The sequence below is a fragment of the Lepidochelys kempii genome, chromosome 8 (genome assembly GCF_965140265.1).
Source record: "Lepidochelys kempii isolate rLepKem1 chromosome 8, rLepKem1.hap2, whole genome shotgun sequence".
Lineage (NCBI taxonomy): Eukaryota > Metazoa > Chordata > Testudines > Cheloniidae > Lepidochelys > Lepidochelys kempii.
Genome location: NC_133263.1, coordinates 43,813,055 through 43,837,150, shown reverse-complemented (window position 1 = coordinate 43,837,150; position 24,096 = coordinate 43,813,055). Strand labels below are relative to the sequence as shown.

The 24,096-nt window shown below is 46.8% G+C and overlaps 1 protein-coding gene across 1 annotated transcript; it reads right to left on the bottom strand.

The window, feature by feature from the left end:
- Window positions 1–8,841: 8,841 nt before the first annotated feature.
- LOC140916450 (uncharacterized) lies at window positions 8,842–20,011 on the bottom strand. The gene is made up of 4 exons (XM_073358096.1): window positions 19,329–20,011; window positions 18,603–18,739; window positions 9,787–9,862; window positions 8,842–8,870 (listed from the first exon to the last, which is right to left on the bottom strand). The coding sequence occupies exons 1-4, from the start codon at window positions 19,909–19,911 to the stop codon at window positions 8,842–8,844; spliced, it is 825 nt and encodes a 274-aa protein (XP_073214197.1). The 5' UTR covers window positions 19,912–20,011.
- Window positions 20,012–24,096: the final 4,085 nt, after the last annotated feature.

The window sequence follows — 24,096 nt, the reverse complement described above, 5'->3', positions numbered from 1 at the left end:
ACATGGGTAGGAACAGAGGAAGGGCAGGACTCCCAGGAGAAGCCACTCAAATCACTGGGTGGGATTGCTGTAGCATGGCCAGACCCAAGCACTGAAAAGCATGAGATTGATTGTCTTAAAAATCATGAGTGATTTTTTTTTTAAGTGTGGTGTTGTTCTCTGGCTTCTGGCAAAGTCTTTCGTGTGCACTAGGTCACATGTTCAGTCTTTTCCCCACAGTCGGGCCTGGTTTAAATTGTGTTGTGTTTCTACACAAAAGCCGGACTTTAAGAAAATCACTAAATAGGGTGAGAGCCAGCAACACTGCAGTTGCACAAGGCAGTGGGGGGAGGGAGAGGGATTAGAAACAGGCAGAGAGTTACTACAAATACCTGGAACCGTCCAGGGCAATTATTAAAATATATTTTAAAAAATGAGAAAGGTGTTGAAAGTAACATTAAGGGATAGGAGACCATTGCCAGGAGAGAGCTCCAGTTTCTCTTTCTTTTTTTCTCTTTCGTTTATTTGCTAACACACCAGGCTTATGTCAGTGCCCTGCTCATTCTGTTTTGATGGTGAAAAGAGCCATTTCTCCCCAGCCTTTGTTCTTGTCTATTTAGCCAGTAAGCTCTTGAAGACAAGGACCCTTTCTTATAAGGGCCTATTCTACATTAGAAAAAGTTTGCCAGTGTAGCTATGCCAGCAAACCCTCCTAGTGTCGCTGCAGTTTACACCAGCAAAAAAGTGCTATTGATGGTCCAGCTGATGTTGGTTTGGTGAGCGATAGAAGCTAGATCAGTAAAAGGACTTTTATGCCAGCAGAACTGTGGGTGGGTGCCAGGATAGAAATGTCACGAAAAAAAGAAGTACACCCCTGACCTGACACTGCTATAGTGGCCCATTGTAGACCTGTCTTAGGTGTATGTACAGCATCTAGTATTCTGGGACCCTGATCCTGGCTTGGACCCAGGGTCCTTTGAAAATACTACTTGTAATTCACAGTAATTGATGGAGGGTCTTCAGCTATCAGATGACATAACACAGCCTGTCTTTTAGCGCCTGATCGTGCAACAAACTCCATAGGAGCAGCCTCTTGGCTCACAGGAAGAGCCTGCCTGAATTCAGGGTGGTCCCCTGTGGGCATAGAGTCCCACCCATGTAGACTCTTTTAGAATCGTGGCTGTATTTTGGTATAATTCCTAGATGTAAATGCAAGGTTTTCTTTTAAAAAGACCAGTCATAATTTCGCTCCTCTTTCATGTGCTGGTATGCGTGAATTGATATTAGTTATGTTCATTAGCTGTTTGATAAATGAGTAGGAGTGGATCCCATTCAGAACTAAAGTAGGGCCTGATCCTGGATACTATGCCCCCCACCCCCGGAGACAGTCAGTTTGAACCCAGAATTTTTAAATACATACACACACAAAATCTTCTGCCCCTTGAGCTAAAGGAGTAAATGGCAGCAGAGATGGACAGTTAGTCTCTGTGTGGACAAACCACTGGAGGAGGACACCACACACTGCACAGCTGTTTGCTAGACAGCAGTAGAACACTGACTATCAGGATTCCTCATCTTCTGTGTGTGGCTCTGGATAGATACTAGTCTCCTGGGTGGAGAGGTAGTTAGGGACATAATTTGGCAGATTCTTTCTGAAAGGCTTGGATCTCAGGGTATGAGCACCTTCTCTCTTGGAGTTCCTACAACACTGTTTTTCTTTGCGGTATCAGCTTGCCCTATCTTTTCAAAGCCCAGCTGAAAGAATCTTTTTCTGCTGCTTCAGCCTCTAAATCTCACTCTCCTACTGCTGATGTGTATTATTCATAGCTGCAATTCCCTTATTTAAGAATATAAAATGTCTTGGGACATGAAAAGTGCTATATCAGAGAAACATATTGTGTCACTTTAGGTACACACGTATTTGGAAAGACAAGGATATGAAATTGTCCCATTAAACTCTCCAGAAATAATTGCCCAGGGTGCCCAGCCATGTCCCCCCAGTCTGACATTTTCCCCATCTCCCGTCAGCATCAGGATGAAATTCCCTTTCCTGATTGCAGAATGAAGTCACTAAAGAAACAGACCCCCACGCTTACAACAATTATTTCAGGTGACTTTCCATAGGGTAGCTGTCTTTTTTGGAGCTACTGCAGTTTTTAATGTTGTCAGTCCTGCAGATGGCAGCTCTCTAACGATCCACAGAGCCGGTCCAACACAGGCAGCAGAAGCGTAAGCTTCACTCATACTGGCCCCTGAAACTGTGGCTCAGCTCTGCCCAGGAGCATCCCTGGCAGGGGAGACAGAAGAGCTCTTTCTCTGTGGTCTATTTGACTCTTGTCTCCTCTATTGACACTGCCAACAATGGGCCAATAATCGCCAGTTGTCATGATGGCACTTCTCCACTTAGCTGGAAAGAGCTTCATTGGTTTGGACTTTGGAAGCAGTGAGCTGAAAGTGAATGGCTTCATGCCCCAATGCCAATACCCCAAGCCACTCTCTTGTTTTAACGGGCTGAGTTATGAGAGTGAAAAGTAAAAATATTACTCCTCCCCCATCCCCAGCCCCAGCAAGCTATTAAAAGCTAGAGGAAAAAGGTGACTGTCAGGGTTGGGAGTACTGGAGTCAGTCCAGATTCCACTGATAGTTGGGATTTCCTACTTGAAAAGCAGGGAACATTAACAACTTACATTTTTGTCCTGACACTCGGGGGCCTGGGAAATGCACTGAATCATTATTAACATGACATAAAGCTTTGGAGAATGCTGAGGTTTGGGGTCAGAGGCATTCGGGGCTGGACTAAATTAGAAACTGAGTTCCCAAGAAGATTACAGACAGTTTTACTATTCTGGAATAAAAAAATATGGACTCAATCCAGGCCAGGCACAAAATATACCCCAAGAGCTGAGGAGTGAGAGAAATTCTAGCGTCCTCTTGGGTGCTGGGGCTCACTAATTCTTATTGCAATCCACAACAAACACAGCCTAGTGGCCATCTGGAAGTGTTCCATGGCTCCACACAGTTCTAAATCTGATTGGCTGGAGGTGGAGCCTTTGTCCCTCATTGAACAAAACTATGGAGGAGTAGTGGGAGATAATGTGAAAAACTGGGTGGGACCAGGTTGGGAGGGGCAGGAAGAGACAGGATAGTGATGGGGTGGGGGATGGAAAGAACACAACAGCAGTTCCTCCACTCCAAGGACTAGGAGAGGACATGTGGAATTGCCCCTCTGAGCAACCAAAGGGGGGATTACATGTTTGTGCATCAAAGCTAGTAGTTTGAACAGACAGTGATCCCGTGTATGCCCTGCTTTGTTGCAGCTTGCATGGCTCCTCAGACCCGTGCAGGTTGCAGTGGCCCAGTTCTTTAGCATGAACCAGCTCAGTGCCTCGGCAGGCAGGAGGATGTGGTGTGAGCAGGAAAGGAATGTAATTTCATTCTTTTCTCAGTCATTTCTTCTGTACTGTTTTTTTGCATTAAATTTCATATCTTTTGCTGCTTTTCTTGCCGTTTGTGCTTAAATAGATGGCTTCTTTCCCCTCTGAGTGTCCATCTAGGAGTTCAGGACAGAAGTAGTCTGGGCCAGAGTTCAGGCAAAGGACATCCCTTCAGGCTGTTCAGTGCAGAACTAGCAAGTTCCCTCTGCCCCCCACCTACTGCAATGGACTCAGAAGGAGCTGATTTGCTCCACAGATGGATGGCAGTGGGAACCAGTGAGGACCACGAAGAATGTGGTAAGGGCTGTACTTGGGGTGTGGGGTTGGGAGCCCTTTTCTGTGTTGACTCCCTGTTCTATTTGCAGATCTCAGGAGGGACCCATGAATCCTAAAACAATTTCTTCAAATGCAGCCAGTGTGCAAGATTCCAGTGAGTTTCAGCTAACTGGGAAGTTTGAAGAGTCTGTGGTGTCCCCTTACTGAGATCATTTGGGACCAACGGCCGACAGCTATTGTCCCCAAAGGACCCATTAAAAATGAATTTTAAACTAAATTACTAACCTGAAACTAATCATAAACCAATTAACAAATTGACACAGAAATTCCCAGGAAATTCATTCTGTGTTCAGAGAGCAGGAGCTGTGAGGTGGGGGCAGACATAGAATCATAGAATATCAGGGTTGGAAGGGACCTCAGGAGGTCATCTAGTCCAACCCCCTGCTCAAAGCAGGACCAATTCCCAGTTAAATCATCCCAGCCAGGGCTTTGTCAAGCCTGACCTTAAAAACCTCTAAGGAAGGAGATTCTACCACCTCCCTAGGTAACGCATTCCAGTGTTTCACCACCCTCCTAGTGAAAAAGTTTTTCCTAATATCCAATCTAAACCTCCCCCACTGCAACTTGAGACCATTACTCCTCGTTCTGGACACAGCACAATCTTCAAATAGAACACAGAGGATGAATCCCTGCTTCAAAACTCAGCCTTAACTTTACAGCTGTGACTGGCACCTCCATAATAGCGTTATCTGGCAGCTTGGACAGACAGCTGCAGAGACTTGGCTTGCCTCCTATCTGCAGTAACAGGAGGGGCTGCAGATTAGGATTGAGGGGCACGAGTAGATTTGACTTGGGAAACTAGAAGCAGGAGCAGAGAATGAGACTCAGGTTGGAAAGATGCAGCTAATTGCATAGGAGCCAAGAACATTTAAGGAAACAGCTGTTTTGGGAGAAAATTAAAAAATTGGTAGGAAAAGGGTCATGGTGAAATTAGTGCTGGAGTCATAGCAGGCAGTGCACCTGAGAGGCATTTGCTGCAAGGAAGGGCTAGTGGTAATAATCCCTTTCAGTATAGTTGTGGTCAGATCACACCTGGAATTTCAGGTCTGCTCCTGCAGTCTGGCAAAGCTCCCATTGACTTCAGAAGTGCAGGTTCTAGCTGTCAGTTCTGGGCATCACCTCACCATACCTTAACTTATACCCTTTACTAACAGGGCAAGTAACGCAAGGAAATTAAGAAAGGGATGAGCAGAAGGAATGTTCCAGCAGGGAGATGACCAAGGATGCAGAATAGTCTGCAAATTAAGTGACAAAAGTTCCTTACTTGGAACCTTTTCAACCTGATTGCGCAAAGCACCAAAATAATATTTCAGTAGTGCAAAAGGTACATTTTTACTGTCTGGTAAGACCGAGTTAGAGTTTAAACAGACATTAAACAAATGTGCAGAAGGGGGATGCCACACCAGCCTATTTGCTATGTCATCCTTTTCCTGTTGTCAGCCCTCCCCTCCCTTTGCTTTTCCTGGTCGGACCCAATCTAAATATCGCATTTCCCGGTTCCTTCTATTAACCTAATGACCAACTCCCCCATCCCTTCCTCATGGCTTGCCTTCACCTTTGTGACCCACCTGCTGCCACACAGGATGAGATTAGCTAATTACAGAGTCCATGGAAAAGCTGACAGTAAGGCGGAAGCAGCTGTGGGGCACAGGAAGGATGGCCTTGGGCACTGGACTAGGCTACAGGAGACCGATTCCCAGCTCAACCAGCCATCATTAGGCAAGTCACTTAATCCGTCTGTGCTTCAGTTTCCCCATTTGAAAACTGTTATATTTGAAAGGGCTATTTCCCACCCCTTGAGCAGTGTGTGGGTTACTGATGGTGACCTGTTCAGCTAGTACAGCAATGAGGGGTGGGGGAGATGGCCTCTGTAAGTGTTGCTGTGGGGTCTGTGACGTTGCACTCCATATGATTTTATGAAAGTATGCTAATGAGTGTGAATGTATTGTAACTGGAATATGCTTCATGCAAAAGGTCTCTTGTAAGGTATCATTACAAATCATAGAATCATAGAATATCAGGGTTGGAAGGGACCTCAGGAGGTCATCTAGTCCAACCCCCTGCTCAAAGCAGGACCAATCCCCAATTAAATCATCCCAGCCAGGGCTTTGTCAAGCCTGACCTTAAAAACTTCTAAGGAAGGAGATTCTACCACCTCCCTAGGTAACGCATTCCAGTGTTTCACCACCCTCCTAGTGAAAAAGTTTTTCCTAATATCCAACCTAAACCTCCCCTTATAATCTTATAATCTACTGAATGTGTTCATTCTATTTCTATGAATGTATCATTCTTGTATCTGAAACTAGACATATGAAATATAACTCTGAGGTCCTATTGTAATTATGCGAAGTGTGGGCCATTAATGGTGGTTTGGAATCTTGATGGCTCCCATTAACCAGGACAACTGACTAGATGGCTCTATTTACTTGTAAGCCTTCCTGTGAGTCAGGCTGGGAAGAATGAAGGTTTGGGGTCTCACAGGACATGTGACCATGTCACCTGGTACTGGAATCCATCTTAATCCTGGTGCTTTTCCATTTAGAAGGAGGGGTGGGGACCCAGAGAGACAAAAGATTCCTGCCTTGTGCCACAGCTATAAAAGGGGGTGGAACAGAACAAAGGGGGCTGCAGTCATGAGAAATCCCCTAGCTACCATCTGAGCTGGAACAAGGACTGTACCAGGGGAAAGGATTGGGCCCAGACCAGAAAGGAGTCTAGTCTGTGAAAGAAGCTTATTGGAACATCTCTGAGGGTGAGATTTCATCTGTATTCAGTTTCCTACTATATTAGGCTTAAACTTGTGTGTTTTATTTTATTTAGCTTGGTAACTTACTTTGTTCTGTCTGTTATTACTTAGAACCACTTAAATCCTACTTTTTATATTTAATAAAATCACTTTTTGCTTATAAATTAACCCAGAGTAAGTAATTAATTCCTGGGGGAGCAAACAGCTGTGCATATCTCTCTATCAGTGTTATAGAGGGCGGACAATTAATGAGTTTACCCTGGATAAGCTTTATACAGAGTAAAACAAATTTATTCGGGGTTTGGGTCCCATTGGGAGCTGGGTATCTGGGTGCTAGAGACAGGAGCACTTTCTAAGCCATTTTCAGTTATGTCTGCAGTTTTTGGGGGAAGTGGTTCAGACCCTGGGTCTGTGCTGGAGCAGACTGGCATGTCTGGCTCAACAAGGCAGGGTTCTGAAGTAGTCTCAACACATCAGGTGGCAGTCCCAAGGGGGTTTCTGTGACCCAACCCATCACATTGTCCTTTCCAGCTCTACCTATTCTGAGGCAGGGAGAGGGAAGCTTGCACAGTGCTTGCCTGCTGTGTACCATAGCTGCCTCTCACCTCCTGGGTTACTAGACCTTACCAAAGCCAGTGCCACTTAAACAGATTCTAAGCACTCACTACAGTTGGTACCACACTGGGAGGAAAAGGGAGCTGAGAACAGAAGCGGTCCTGAACCCCAGTTGCCTAGCAACTTCAGCACTTCCAATTAAGCACCTAGGGTGTTTCTACAGCATGCACATGGCTTCAACATTCTCAGACACATCCTTCCTCCTCCAGGGGCTAGACCTGAATTATTGATTAGCCCACTGGTGTCTGCAATCGGCATTTATAAAGCAGCTCTGCCTTGAGTTACACACAGCTATAATCTCTCCCTGAGGCTGCCTTGCCCTACAGCAGTGCTGCAGGAATGACTGCCAGAGCTGTGTGCTTCCTTCCTTTGTCTTCTTACAGAGCAAATCCAGCCATTACTAGGAATTGTCAAGGCTGATTCCCCACTCTGGCACTTTGAGTGCAGAAGGTGGGGCCCCGCAAGGATTCTAAAAATTAATACTGGCCACTCCAGGCTTGTATTAAACTCCCAAGTTCACAGCTTTCCTCTGATCTTGGATGGGTAGATGCTGCCAAAACCCAAGTGCAAAACCCCTTTGAGAACCCAGGAAGGCGCACTTGGGAATTACTTCCTGTGGGTTACCTCAAGCCCTTTCACCCACCCTCTGGGGAAGAGCTCAGAAAGAAAAACAAAGGAAATCAGCTGTTACCACCAGCTAATTAAACAACATGTGCACAGACCTCTTAGGACACAAAAATCCAATCCTGTTCTTAAAAAATGTAAATTTTATTAAAAACAAAAAGAAAGAAAATACATCTGGAAACTCAGGCTATTGCTAGATTTTAAACCCCCCCCCCCCCCCCCAAGGATTAAGCATCAAGAATAACATTCTTGAGGTCCAGCTTCAAGGTTACAAGCAAAACTAAAGCATTTGGGGTTAGCACAGAGGAGTCCACAAACCATATAGAAATAAATGGAGATAAACCTGATCACATCTTCTTCGACATTTTCTGATCTACTTATATATCTGGGGTTTCAAATGAGTAGTTTCTAGGTATGATACCAATGATTTTTCATACCTGGCTCCAAGCTTCTTACAGCATAATTACAGCCCTATCTGCCTCTCTTCGAGAACAACAACGGAGAGACAAATGGGGAGTCTTGTTTCAATTTTAAAAAGTTCTAGCCTTCCCATTGGCTCTTTTGGCCAGGTGCCCATTCAATTCCTTTTACCTATGCATTGCAGTGACTTTTAACCCTTTACAGGTAAAGCAAGTAGAGAACAGCTACTAAGAGGCATTTTATAGCTAACTGGCTGGCTGGGTCCATAAAAGGGATCCACCGCCCCCCCTTCATTTATCACAGGAGTAAACAGTAAGATGGAGAGCCCTTCTCTAGTATCCACAGAGCAGTGGCAATGTCTGAATCACCAAAACCCTTTCTCCGAGGTGGCTCAAGGGCATGACAACAGAACCGTTATGGTGAGGGGTGTTCTCCTGCTGTGCCCTGTTCTCCTGCTGTAATAATATCCCTACTGTTTACATGATATTCCTAACCCAGACAGATTCAGCAAGTGCATCCTGTTTCTGCCAAGGGGAACCCTTTCCATGTGCTATCCAAACACCTGCAGGGGGCGGATCCTCACATCAGTGATTTTGATACTGATGGTGATGCGGCGCTTGGCTTTTCACAAATCCCCTGGTGGTGTGCTGGCACAGCTCTGGGAGCAATGTGCTCAAGTGTCAGTTCTCAACTGGCCACAATCTCCAGATCTGTGACTGTGGGCAGCACCCAGAGTGAGATCAGAGAGCCACATTCTGTTTAACAATCACAGCAGAGCCCCTGGTAACTGGAAAACTGGAGCAGGAGAACATGATGCATGTTGATTTCATTGTGGCTGTAAGAAGCATTTATCGCTGTAATAGTCCGCTTCGCTTTAGGTGCCAAACAGCTTCTTCAGAACTGGAGCATGTGCCATGGCCTCCTGCAGCAGCCGATGTGGCTTTCCAGAGAGCAGCCTCAAGACCAAATGTACTTAGAGGAAAGCCTGAATGAGAAAACATATCTTGCATCTTATTCCAACCACGACCAGGCTCTCATATTTCTGCTGGGATTGCCCCCTGCTTCTCTGATGGTCTCATCACACAGGTATCAACACTTGGGTCTCAGGTCTCCAGTGGCAGACAGTTCCAAAGCTCCCTATTAGAATTTCTACCCTTGTGAAGCGCTGGCGGTCGGCCAGGAGCTGAGCCCTTGCCCTGTGTTCTGGTCCAACGGCCCCTGCCCCTGCTCCCTCAGTCACTTCTTTCTGTGTTCAGCTAAGGAGCATCCCACCCCCCAATCAGCGCTGCAACCTCTCAGGCTGGCTCCAGCTCCCTGCTGTCCCTGCAAACTTGGGTTTTAATTTAGAGGGTGATTCTGTGTCTCTTGCTTGGCTTGCACTTCAGTTCCCTGGTGTGCCTCCTCTCAGCGCCAGTTTCCTTTTATCTACGGCTCTGAGATGTCAGTGCCTTCGAGGAGAGGAGGGTTTTCGGCCACTGCAGTTCACATGCATCTGTGATTTTGCTGAGCTGCAGATTGTTTAACTGGTCTTTGCCCTCGAAGGTCGATATTCCTTTGGCGCTTGGTGCACTGATTGTCTCAATGCTTTGCTGACAGTTTTCCCTTTCCGCTGTCCAAGTTCTCAGTGTTTACCGGAAGTGTCGAGTTCCCTGTCCTTTTGGCGCCTTCTTGCTTTGTGGAGACCATAGTCTTTTGTGACTGGACCTGTCTAGAAGAAGAGAAATGAGACACAGTGATGTTCAGAGGTTAAGAGTGGTAGGGTAGTACAGTGATCATTCCTGCCCTGGAGACTTTTCCCCAAGCTCTCTGGAGAAAGAGCTCCTTGGGATTTCTGGAGGCCTCCAGCTGAGACCAGTCTGTGTGATGATGCTAGCCTGCAGTGCTTTGAAGGCTCTTTCTCAATGTGGTGTCTGACCCAGTGTGTGTTTCTTGCCCTAGTAAGCAGAGGCTTCAACAAGGAAAGGTGCCGAGGTTCAGGATATTGGCCCAGGACCATCCTTCAAATCTTGAATCTCTGTGTACATATTGTGACAGGGTCGGGCCGGATGGCTACAGGAGAGTAATAGAAGGCAGATATATTAGCCCCAGGTTAAGTAGGTCCCTTTTCCCTGGGTAAGGTAACAGGGAAGGTTCCAGAACAATCAGGAACCTTCTGGAGACAATTAAGACAGGCTGATTAGAACATCTGCAGCCAATCAAGAAGCTGCTAGAATCAATTAAGGCAGGCTAATCAGGGCACCTGGGTTTAAAAAGGAGCTCACTTCAGTTTGTGGTGCATGTGTGAGGAGCTGGGAGCAAGAGGTGCTAGGAGCTGAGAGTGAGAACGCATACTGTTGGAGGACTGAGGAGTACAAGGATTATCAGACACCAGGAGGAAGGTCCTATGGTGAGGATAAAGAAGGTATTGGGAGGAGGCCATGGGGAAGTAGCCCAGGGAGTTGTAGCTGTCGCACAGCTGTTCCAGGAGGCACTCTAGACAGCTGCATTCCACAGGGCCCTGGGCTGGAACCCGGAGTAGAGGGCAGGCCCAGGTTCCCCCCAAACCTCCCAACTCCTGGTCAGACACAAGAGGAGTTGACCTGGACTGTGGGTTCATGAAAACAGCCAAACTGAGGGCTGCCGTGAAGCTCTAAGGCGAGCAAATCCGCCAATAAGTGCAAGACCCATCAAGGTAGAGGAGGAACTTTGTCACAGTAGGTCTATAGCTCTCTTTGTTGTAGTATCTGAGAACCTCACAGTCATTCATTGATTGTATCTTCACAGCACACCTGTGAAAGAGGGGAATGTTAGGCCCATTTTACAGCTGGAGAAGTGAGACAGGGTGACTATAGGACTTGCCCAAGGTTACACAAGAAATCTGTGGCTTAGCCAGGTCTTCTGAGTCCCAATCCAGTGACTTATGCTCCAGACCACCCTTCCCACTCATGTGGCACTTGGATTAAGGACACATTGAGGATAGGGGAGTGGTATGGCCTCCTGATGAGACTTGTGTGACCTGAGAAGAAAAGTATTGGAGGGGTAGCCGTGTTAGTCTGGATCTGTAAAAGCGGCAAAGAGTCCTGTGGCACCTTATAGACTAACAGACGTATTGGAGCATAAGCTTTCATGGGTGAATACCCACTTTGTTGGATGCATGTAGTGGAAATTTCCAGAGGCAGGTTGATTCTTGCTTGCATATTTATACCTGCCTCTGGAAATTTCCACTACATGCATCCGACTAAGTGGGTATTCACCCATAAAAGCTTATGCTCCAATATGTCTGTTAGTCTATAAGGTGCCATAGGACTCTTTGCCACTGAGAAGAAAAAATGATGAAATAACTAATTTATATTTTAAAATCAGTTTCCTTGAGTCTGTGACCAGAAATGTTAAAATGGAACCACTATAAACCTCCAGCTATCACAGGGATTTTAGCCATCCTTACAGCCTTATACAATCCACTGAATAATACAGATACTTTTCACATCTTGATTGGACAAACAGGTGATAATGAAGGCACCATTCACCAATCTTCATAAAGATTCTGTGACCCGCCACTTATAGAAGTATTAGTAGATGCAGATTCATTATGTTTTTGGATTTGGCCACGCCCCTCCCATTGAAATGAATGCCCAACTTCAGTCCCTTAACACAGTCTTGAAAATTTCAGCCTCTCTCTATAAACAACCCTCCGAGGTCCAGAACATCATTGTTAAGCTCAGACCTGAAGAAAAGCTCCGTGAAGCTCAAAAGCCTGTCTCTCTCGCCAACAGACGTTGTTCCAATAAAAGATGTTACCTCCCCGACCTTGTCTCTCATTGTATAGTGCCGACTTGAGGAATAACAATTAGTGTTGTGACAAGGCATCATGCATACAACTGATATATTTTTTTTAATTAAAGCTAATGTTGAAATTATATAATACATAGGTTTGAGAAAAGAGTGTCTCTACATCTAGGTATAGTGCTAGATTATCCACAAAGTTTGTTTTTAAAAGTCATATGATTCCAATATGATACAAATAGTACATAATCAGCAATAACCCAGATTTAGGTGAATAAATTTAAGAATACAGTTTAGATATTAGCATCCAAGTATTCGGGTACATCACTCATGAAAAGTTGTACAGAGATTTTTTTGTGGAAAGCAAAATATATCAATGAGTGAAGATTGTCCCTCAGTATTTGAGAATTAGGTAGTTTTGTCCATTTAGAAAATACAATCTATCAGGGAAGTATTTCAGTTACTTTCCCCACTGCGCTTCTCATCGGCACTCCAGCTCATCCCTCCTGGTATTGCTGATGTCCAGTGATGTGTTCTATGTAGATGTCTCTTGACCATCTGATGGCATCCGACACCATGAGTTGCTGCATCAGCCGAGTGTAGGGTTGACCGATTTCTACATGCAAGTCTGTACAAATTCTTCAGCTGTAGAATGCAAACTTCTACAGGACCTTACAAAACGCAGATGACAAAGGGAAGATGAGGATGGGAGTGATATGGACAATCGACTTTGATATACTGGCTTTTCAAACCTTAGAACAGCCTGGACCTGACAACTTCCACTAGCCCTAAGAAAACATTCTTGATCTTAAATAAAAAGAAAAGGAGTACTTGTGGCGCCTCAGAGACTAACCAATTTATTTGAGCATAAGCTTCCGTGAGCTACAGCTCACTTCATCGGATGCATACTGTGGAAAATACAGAAGACGTTTTTATACACACAAACCATGAAAAAATGGGTGATTATCATTACAAAAGGTTTTCTCTCCCCCCACCCCACTCTCCTGTTGGTAATAGCTTATCTAAAGTGATCACTCTCCTTACAATATGTATGATAATCAAGGTGGGCCATTTCCAGCACAACTCCAGGGTTTAACAAGAACGTCTGAGGAAGGGGGGGGTTTAGGAAAAAACAAGGGGAAATAGGTTACCTTGCATAATTACTTAGCCACTCCCAGTCTCTATTCAAGCCTAAGTTAATTGTATCCAATTTGCAAATGAATTCCAATTCAGCAGTCTCTCGCTGGGGTCTGGATTTGAAGCTTTTCTGTTGTAATATTGCAACTTTCATGTCTGTAATTGCATGACCAGAGAGATTGAAGTGTTCTCCGACTGGTTTATGAATGTTATAATTCTTGACATCTGAGGGGAAGGGATAGCTCAGTGGTTTGCAAAAAGAAAAGGAGTACTTGTGGCACCTTAGAGACTAACCAATTTATTAGAGCATAAGCTTTCGGAGGGGTTGTGAGTTCAATCCTTGAGGGGGCCATTTAGGGATCTGGGGCAAAAATTGGGGATTGGTCCTGCTTTGAGCAGGGGGTTGGACTAGATGACCTCCTGAGGTCCCTTCCAACCCTGATATTCTATGATCTATGATTTGTGTCCATTTATTCTTTTACGTAGAGACTGTCCAGTTTGACCAATGTACATGGCAGAGGGGCATTGCTGGCACATGATGGCATACATCACATTGGTGGATGTGCAGGTGAACAAGCCTCTGATAGTGTGGCTGATGTTATTAGGCCCTGTGATGGTGTCCCCTGAATAGATATGTGGGCACAGTTGGCTTTGTTGCAAGGATAGGTTCCTGTGTTAGTGGTTCTGTTGTGTGGTATGTGGTTGCTGGTGAGTATTTGCTTCAGGTTGGGGGGCTGTCTGTAGGCAAGGACTGGCCTGTCTCCCAAGATTTGTGAGAGTGTTGGGTCATCCTTCAGGATAGGTTGTAGATTCTTGATAATGCGTTGGAGGGGTTTTAGTTGGGGGCTGAACGTGACGGCTAGTGGCGTTCTGTTATTTTCTTTGTTAGGCCTGTCCTGTAGTAGGTGACTTCTGGGAACTCTTCTGGCTCTATCAATCTGTTTCTTCACTTCTGCAGGTGGGTATTGTAGTTGTAAGAATACTTGATAGAGATCTTGTAGGTATTTGTTTCTGTCTGAGGGGTTGGAGCAAATGCGGTTGTATCGCAGAGCTTGGCTGTAGACAATGGATCGTGTGGTGTGGTCAGGGTGAAAGCTGGAGGCATGTAGGTAGGAATAGCGGTCAGTAGGTTTCCGGTATAGGGTGGTGTTTATGTGACCATCGTTTATTAGCACTGTAGTGTCCAGGAAGTGGATCTCTTGTGTGGACTGGACCAGGCTGAGGTTGATGGTGGGATGGAAATTGTTGAAATCATGGTGGAATTCCTCAAGGGCTTCTTTTCCATGGGTCCAGATGATAAAGATGTCATCAATATAGCGCAAGTAGAGTAGGGGTGTTAGGGGACAAGAGCTGAGGAAGCGTTGTTCTAAGTCAGCCATAAAAATGTTGGAGAGTGATCACTTTAGATAAGCTATTACCAACAGGAGAGCGGGTTTTTTGTTTTTTTTTTTTGGGGGGGGGGGGGGGGGAGAAAACCTGGATTTGTGCTGGAAATGGCCCACCTTGATTATCATACACATTGTAAGGAGAGTGATCACTGTACATAAGCTATTACCAGCAGGAGTGTGGGGTGGGGGAGAGAAAACCTTTTGTAGTGATAATCACCCATTTTTTCATGGTTTGTGTGTATAAAAACGTTTTCTGTATTTTCCACAGTATGCATCCGATGAAGTGAGCTATAGTTCACGAAAGCTTATGCTCAAATAAATTGGTTAGTCTCTAAGGTGCCACAAGTACTCCTTTTCTTTCTGCAAATAGAGACTAACACGGCTGTTACTCTGAAATTGATCTTAAATATCAGAGGGATCTTCTGCAACCAGCTGCATGACTAAAGGGCTGAAGGATATGCAAAAGGAAAGAAGACTGGAAACTGGCGTCACTGAAGCGCAGAGTTAAAAGTTCTTTCTGCTGACAGAACTCCACATAGCTCTCCAGCCACAATGCAGGCTAACTCCTGTGTTAACTCCATGGAAGGCCGGTGCGACTCAGTTGTGCACCCAGATGGGAACTGCTCTAATTTCAGAAGGGAGTTCATAGAATCAAAGAATCATAGACAATTAGGGTTGGAAGAAACCTCAAGAGGTCATCTAGTCCAACCCCCTGCTCAAAGCAGGACTAAATCGTCCCAGCCAGGGCTTTGTCAAGCTGAGCCTTATAAACCTCTAAGGATGGAGATTCCACCACCTCCCTAGGTAACCCATTCCAGTTATTGTGTCTGAACCAGTCCACTGCCATGCAGCTCACACAGAGCGCAACATCAACCTCTGGCTCTCACAGTGTTGGAACCTCTGACCCATGCTCACCCTGCCAAGGCTTTGTCAGACCGCCTGTCTGACACCCACACTGTCTGTCTTTGGGTATGTCTACACTACAGAATAAGGTCGAATTTATAGAAGTCGTTTTTTTAGAAATTGGTTTTATATATTCGAGTGTGTGTCCCCCCACAGAAAATGCTCTAAGTGCATTAACTCGGCGGAGTGCTTCCACAGTACCGAGGCCAGAGTCGACTTCCGGAGCATTGCACTGTGGATAGCTATCCCACAGTTCCCGCAGTCTCCGCTGCCCATTGGAATTCTGGGTTGAGATCCCAATGCCTGATGGGGCTAAAACATTGTCACGGGTGGTTCTGGGTACATATCGTCAGGCCCCCGTTCCCTCCCTCCCTCTGTGAAAGCAAGGGCAGACAATCGTTTCGCGCCTTTTTTCCTGAGTTACCTGTGCAGACGCCATACCACGGCAAGCATGGAGCCCGCTCAGGTAACCGTCACCCTATGTCTCCTGGGTGCTGGCAGACGCGGTACGGCATTGCTACACAGTAGCAGCAACCCCTTGCCTTGTGGCAGCAGACGGTACAGTACGACTGGTAGCCGTCATCGTCATGTCCGAGGTGCTCCTGGCCACGTCGGCTGGGAGCACCTGGGCAGACATGGGCGCAGGGACTAAATTTGGAGTGACTTGACCAGGTCATTCTCTTTAGTCCTGCAGTCAGTCCTATTGAACCGTCTTATGGTGAGCAGGCAGGCGATACGGATTGCTAGCAGTCGTACTGTACCATCTTCTGCCGGGCAGGCAAGAGATGAGAATGGCTAGCAGTCGTATTGTACCATCTTCTGCTGGGCAGGCAAGAGATGAGGATGGCTAGCAGTCGTACTGTACCATCTTCTGCCGAGCAGCCATGAGATGTGGATGGCATGCAGTTCTTCTGCACCGTCTGCTGCCAGCCAAAGATGTAAAAGATAGATGGAGTGGATCAAAACAAGAAATAGACCAGATTTGTTTTGTACTCATTTGCCTCCTCCCCTGTCTAGGGGACTCATTCCTCTAGGTCACACTGCAATCACTCACAGAGAAGGTGCAGCGAGGTAAATCTAGCCATGTATCAATCAGAGGCCAGGCTAACCTCCTTGTTCCAATAAGAACAATAACTTAGGTGCACCATTTCTTATTGGAACCCTCCGTGAAGTCCTGCCTGAAATACTCCTTGATGTAAAGACACCCCCTTTGTTGATTTTAGCTCCCTGAAGCCAACCCTGTAAGCCGTGTCGTCAGTCGCCCCTCCCTCCGTCAGAGCAACGGCAGACAATCATTCCGCGCCTTTTTTCTGTGCGGACGCCATACCAAGGCAAGCATGGAGGCCGCTTAGCTCACTTTGGCAATTAGGAGCACATTAAACACCACACGCATTATCCAGCAGTATATGCAGCACCAGAACCTGCTATGAAAGCGATACCGGGCGAGGAGGCGACGTCAGCGCGGTCACGTGAGTGATCAGAACATGGACACAGATTTCTCTGAGAGCCTGGGCCCTGCCAATGCATGCATCATGGTGCTAATGGGGCAGGTTCATGCTGTGGAATGCTGATTCTGGGCTCGGGAAACAAGCACAGACTGGTGGGACCGGATAGTGTTGTAGGTCTGGGACGATTCCCAGTGGCTGCGAAACTTTCGCATGCGTAAGGGCACTTTCATGGAACTTTGTGACTTGCTTTCCCCTGCCCTGAGGCGCATGAATACCAAGATGAGAGCAGCCCTCACAGTTGAGAAGTGAGTGGCGATAGCTCTGTGGAAGCTTGCAACGCCAGACAGCTACCGGTCAGTTGGGAATCAATTTGGAGTGGGCAAATCTACTGTTGGGGCTGCTGTGATGCAAGTAGCCCACGCAATCAAAGATCTGCTGATATCAAGGGTAGTGACCCTGGGAAATGTGCAGGTCATAGTGGATGGCTTTGCTGCAATGGGATTCCCTAACTGTGGTGGGGCCATAGACGGAACCCATATCCCTATTTTGGCACCAGAGCACCAAGCCGCCGAGTACATAAACCGCAAGGGGTACTTTTCAATAGTGCTGCAAGCTCTGGTGGATCACAAGAGACGTTTCACCAACATCAATGTGGGATGGCCGGGAAAGGTGCATGACGCTCGCATCTTCAGGAACTCTGGTCTGTTTCAAAATTGCAGGAAGGGACTTTCTTCCCAGACCAGAAAATAACTGTTGGGGATGTTGAAATGCCTATATGTATCCTTGGGGACCCAGCCTACCCCTTAATGCCATGGCTCATGAAGCCGTACACAGGCAGCCTGGACAGTAGTCAGGAGCTGTTCAACTACAGGCTGAGCAAGTGCAGAATGGTGGTAGAATGTGCATTTGGACGTTTAAAGGAGCGCTGGCGCAGTTTACTGACTCGCTTAGACCTCAGCGAAACCAATATTCCCACTGTTATTACTGCTTGCTGTGTGCTCCACAATATCTGTGAGAGTAAGGGGGAGACGTTTATGGCGGGGTGGGAGGTTGAAGCAAATCACCTGGCTGCTGGTTATGCGCTGCCAGACACCAGGGCGGTTAGAAGAGCACAGGAGGGCGCGGTACGCATCAGAGAAGCTTTGAAAACCAGTTTCATGACTGGCCAGGCTACGGTGTGAAAGTTCTGTTTGTTTCTCCTTGATGAAACCCCCCGCCCCTTGGTTCACTCTACTTCCCTGTAAGCTAACCACCCTCCCCTCCTCCTTTCAATCACCGCTTGCAGAGGCAATAAAGTCATTGTTGCTTCACATTCATGCATTCTTTATTCATTCATCACACAAATAGGGGGATGACTACCAAGGTAGCCCAGGAGGGGTGGTGGAGGAGGGAAGGAAAATGCCACACACTTTAAAAGTTTACAACTTTAAAATTTATTGAATGACAGCCTTCTTTTTTTTGGGCAATCCTCTGTGGTGGAGTGGCGGGTTGGCCGGAGGCCCCCGCACCGAGTTCTTGGGCGTCTGGGTGTGGAGGCTATGGAACTTGGGGAGGAGGGTGGTTGGTTACACAGGGGCTGTAGTGGCAGTCTGTGCTCCAGCTGCCTTTGCTGCAGCTCAGCCATACACTGGAGCATACTGGTTTGGTCCTCCAGCAGCCTCAGCATTGAATCCTGCCTCCTCTCATCACGCTGCCGCCACATTTGAGCTTCAGCCCTGTCTTCAGCCCGCCACTTACTCTCTTCAGCCCGCCACCTCTCCTCCCGGTCATTTTGTGCTTTCCTGCACTCTGACATTATTTGCCTCCACACATTCGTCTGTTCTCTGTCAGTGTGGGAGGACAGCATGAGCTCGGAGAACATTTCATCGCAAGTGCGTTTTTTTTTCTTTCTAAGCTTCACTAGCCTCTGGGAAGGAGAAGATCCTGTGATCATTGAAACACATGCAGCTGGTGGAGAAAAAAAAAGGGACAGCAGTATTTAAAAAGACACATTTTTATAAAACAGTGGCTACACTCTTTCAGGGTAAACCTTGCTGTTAACATTACATACATAGCACATGTGCTTTCGTTACAAGGTCGCATTTTGCCTCCCCCCACCGCGTGGCTACCCCCTCAACCTTCCCCCCTCCCTGTGGCTAACAGCGGGGAACATTTCTGTTTAGCCACAGGCAAACAGCCCAGCAGGAATGGGCTCCTCTGAGGGTCCCCTGAAGAAAAGCACTCTATTTCAACCAGGTGACCATGATTTATATCTCACTCTCCTGAGGATAACACAGAGAGATAAAGAACGGATGTTGTTTGAACGCCAGCAAACATACACTGCAATGCTTTGTTGTACAATGATTCCCGAGTACGTGTTACTGGCCTGGAGTGGTAAAGTGTCCTACCATGAAGGACGCAATAAGGCTGCCCTCCCCAGAAACCTTTTGCAAAGGCTTTGGGAGTACATCCAGGAGAACCGCGAATGCCAGGGCAAAGTAATCCTTTCACATGCTTGCTTTTAAACCATGTATAGTATTTTAAAAGGTACACTCACCGGAGGTCCCTTCTCCGCCTGCTGGGTCCAGGAGGCAGCCTTGGGTGGGTTTGGGGGGTACTGGCTCCAGGTCCAGGGTGAGAAACAGTTCCTGGCTGTCGGGAAAACCGGTTTCTCTGCTTGCTTGCTGTGAGCTATCTACAACCTCCTCCTCCTCATCATCTTCTTCGTCCCCAAAACCTGCTTCCGTATTGCCTCCATCTCCATTGAAGGAGTCAAACAACATGGCTGGGGTAGTGGTGGCTGAACCCCCTAAAATGGCATGCAGCTCATCATAGAAGCGGCATGTTTGGGGCTCTGACCCGGAGCGGCCGTTCGCCTCTCTGGTTTTCTGGTAGGCTTGCCTCAGCTCCTTCAGTTTCACGCGGCACTGCTTCGGGTCCCTGTTATGGCCTCTGTCCTTCATGCCCTGGGAGATTTTCACAAAGGTTTTGGCATTTCGAAAACTGGAACGGAGTTCTGATAGCACGGATTCCTCTCCCCAAACAGCGATCAGATCCCGTACCTCCCGTTCGGTCCATGCTGGAGCTCTTTTGCGATTCTGGGACTCCATCATGGTCACCTGTGCTGATGAGCTCTGCATGGTCACCTGCAGCTTGCCACGCTGGCCAAACAGGAAATGAGATTCAAAAGTTCGCGGTTCTTTTCCTGTCTACCTGGCCAGTGCATCTGAGTTGAGAGTGCTGTCCAGAGCGGTCACAATGGAGCACTCTGGGATAGCTCCCGGAGGCCAATACCGTCGAATTGTGTCCACAGTACCCCAAATTTGAGCCGGCAAGGCCGATTTAAGCGCTAATCCACTTGTCAGGGGTGGAGTAAGGAAATCGATTTTAAGAGCCCTTTAAGTCAAAATAAAGGGCTTCATCGTGTGGACGGGTGCAGGTTTACATCGATTTAATGCTGCTAAATTCGACCTAAAGTCCTCGTGTAGACCAGGGCTTTGTGCCATGCTGATTCCAGCACAGCATCAGGGCACTGCACTATTTAGGGATCTCTGACTCCATTCAATGCAGAAGTGGTGTTTGGCTGGGCTGGGTCCTGCTGCTCTGGAGCTTGTTTTGCCTGGAACAATCATGACACCCAGTGGACTGACAGCTCCATTGCAGGCAGAAGTATTCCTGCAAGACACTGATCTCCAGAATAACAGAGCCAACAGCCTCAAACAGATTGAACGATATTCAGAACAGAGAAAGGCACCCTTGTTAAAGTGTGTCAAGTGCTCAGCCTTTTGGAGAAGAGTCCTTTGGCTCTCTCAGGCTCAGTGCCTGCCCTTTGGGACTAGCTTCAGCTTATTTTAAAATCTGTCATTAGATAAGCAAACATTTGCACTGGGCACATTACAGGAGGAAGCACAATGATTACACAGCTCTGTGCTAATCTGAGTGGCTTTCAGCTGCACAATAGCCACACACCTATACTCATGACACAAGTGATAACTGTCAGGGCCAAGCAAGTTAAGATGAGCTCTCTTTTTCTCTGCAGGGTGATTCAAACCAGCGCAAACTTGTCTGCACAGTCCCCTCTGGTTTGTTTTTAAGTTGCATTCCCACCACGCTTCAGTTTTGGGTGATGTCTGCTAGATAAAGAGATAATCATCATGGGACTGACCTGCAGGACCTACTCCCTACTTTCTCTCTCAACAGGGATCAATTGCCCTCTACATTCAACTCACTGACGTAGATGGGGGAGGAAACTCAAAAGTGGGAGCAAGTTGCAGTGTAATTCTAGGCTTGGAAGTGTGTTCTTCCAAAAGAGTTAGCTCCCTGAAATGTTGCTGCAGTAAAGTATTTAAGTTTTTACTCTTGCTAAGTCCATGCCATCACAGTTTTTGCTTTGTCCAAAGTATTTTCCCCACCCCTTCTCACCGTCCCATTGTGTCTTACTGACCTGGTAAACCCCTTTGACGTAAAATGCCCCCTCTGCCTCGTCTTCCCATTCTATCTCCCCTTCAGGGATTGTGCCGGCCATATGGGCAAGCATTCCCCCCACTCAGTTTTCAGTTGTGCCTCCACTAGGTCAGATTCTGCTAATTTCCGAGTGGCCCATCTAGTTCTTCCTGCTTATTGCAAGAGCTCATGGAACTGGGCATCTGTAGAGCAGCCCTGGGTCTCCTGTGAGCAAAGTGTGCCAGTCCCTTCTCCCCTGGGCTTTTGCAGGAAGGGGGATCGGACTCTGAGTCGGTCCCAGGAACTGCTACTTTTAGAGACGCACCCCCATAACATTTTCTGGAGGAGCTTCCTGTCTCATCTCAGCATCAAGAAGTCATCTTGCCTGCACAGAGCCCAGCACTGTGATGTTAGGGTGAGGTCAGCACAGTGCCGGAGTGAGAGCAGGGCAGCTGGATGCTCCGTGTCTTGGCCATGGCGACACAACATGGAAAGGGAGGGAGCGACAAAATGCAAATATAAAGAAGTGGCAAGAGCTGAGAGAGAGGAGCTCAGACAAATCCCTGCCAGGAGGTAAGGGGCATTCTCCTGTGACGGGTGACTAGAATGCTCAGTGAGGTGTATGTGTGAGTGGGTGGGGGAACAAGCTCATAAATCCCCAGATCACTGTGGCTGGTTCAAAGGGAAACGTTTCCAGAGTTCTACTGTTTTTGACAGAAGGGGAGTTGGACAGTTACACTCATTATCTTGCAGATATCAGCATTGTACCTTTATTTGCAAGGTCCAAGCCCCTATTTTATGTGGCCAAACATAAACTATGTTTTAGCCAGGGTATCCAGCAGGGTTAGAATGTGGGGGCTAACATAGAGCATGCTTTTTAGACCCAATCTTGCAAACGTCTGCAGAGGTGTACAGCTGAAATTTTTTTACCAAAAAGCTTTTTAATTGGAAATTTTTATTTTTCCTTTTTAAAAATTAAAATTTATGTGACGTACTGTTTCCAGTTTTTTTTCCAGTAATATTTTTGGCCACATTTTGAAGGGAATTTTTGATCCTAAACATTATCAATAGAGTAACTGACATTTTTTACTCAAAAAGAAGCAGGATTTTGACAAACAAAAAATTTCCATAATGGTCCAAAAATATTTTTGATAAAAGTATTTAATAAAATTTTGAAAAAATGAGATGTGGGTCCCTTTGCAGCCCAGCAAAATGGAAACATTTTTTTAAAAAAATTTCTGACTTTCTTTTTAAATTTTCCAGCAGCTCTATATGTAAGTAACTTACTTGGTCAAGTAGTTTCACTGAAGTCAATGGAACTACCTTGCCTAAGTAAAGCTATTCACATGCCATTTCAGCCAACTCTACTCCCTTGCATAAATATTTGCAGGATCAGGCACAATAAAAGTAATCCTATAATAACACAACTTTTGTTTGTCGCTCAAATGTTATTTATAGTGCATCTTTTCCTTGTCTATGTGGGCCTAGCTAAGTAGCCATGTTCGAATCCTGGTAGATTCCTATTAGTATTCTAAACCATGTTTTATGTCTGTGTGGCCATTGGATAAATAAGAAAGAGCACTGGAAAGGAAGAATTGTCCGGGGAGTTAGGATGCTAGCCTGGGACTGCGTTATCAGCTATAAGAAAAGGAGTACTTGTGGCACCGTAGAGACTAACAAATTTATTTGAACATAAGCTTTTGTGAGCTACAGCTCAAATAAATTTGTTAGTCTCTAAGGTGCCACAAGTCCTCCTTTTCTTTTTGCGGATACAGACTAACACGGCTCCTACTCTGAAACCTGTTATCCGCTATGTGAATGTTTAAATGACTGATTCTGGTTACTTACTAGTCCCCTCAGAGCTGATTGAAAATCAGAATTCCTGTCCAACATCCAATTCTGGTATTTCAATATTTGACTATGTCCCAAACTGAGATGAAATGTCAAAATAGCTACGTTTTTCACAGGACAGATGAAAGAAACACGTCATCATCTTTGGTCATGTCTACACTACACACCTTACAGTGGCACAGCTGTACCGATGCAACTGCGCTGCTGTACAGTCTCCTGGGTAGCCCCTCTATGCTGATGGGAGAGAGCTCTCCTGTCAGCAGAATTAAACCACACCCAACGAGAAGCAGAAGCTATGTCAGAGGGAGACATAGTAGTACTGTCCCTACTAGTGCTTCTGTTGGTGAAACATGTCACTCAGGGTTTTTTTTCACACACCTATAAGTTATACCGACATAAGTGCAAGTGTAGGAAAAAGAAATCCCGGACAGACCACATGCCCTATCTAGTATGCAAGAGTCCCCAGCTCTCTTGAGTCCCAGCAACAAGGTGCTGCACAGCTGTGTCCGCTCCTGGAGGGAACCTGCCGGGTCACACAGAAATAAATGTTTAGAGCATGATGGGGCCCAGAGAACTTGCCCACTCTGGTGATTTTACTGCCAATCTTCCGCTATTTTATGCCCCACATAAAGCCCCAGCTGTTGAGGTAACATGAACTCAGACTCTGGGCTTTCCTGCAAACCCTTCTGCACACGTCTAGCCCCCAGGGCAGCAGCAGAGGCCAGCCTGGCACCGAGCTCTGGGCTCGACCCGCTAGAGCCCTGCTGCGGGATTTCCGGGCTGCTGGGCTCTGCCCTACTGCGCAGAGCGCTGCACGCGCAGGGAAGAGTCACTCCCCAGCCGGGAGGCACCGGGCCGCAGCAGCCTGACCCAGCGCTCGGAGCCCAGCACGTGGCCACGTGCTCCCAGGAAGGGCAGTACTGAGGGTGCAAGGCGAGGGTGACGGCTTCTGCGTGGCTTCACTCGTCACTTGCGCACGCGCACCGTGCACATGCGCCCCGGGAGGCGGGGCCGTGTGCACCTGCGCAGTA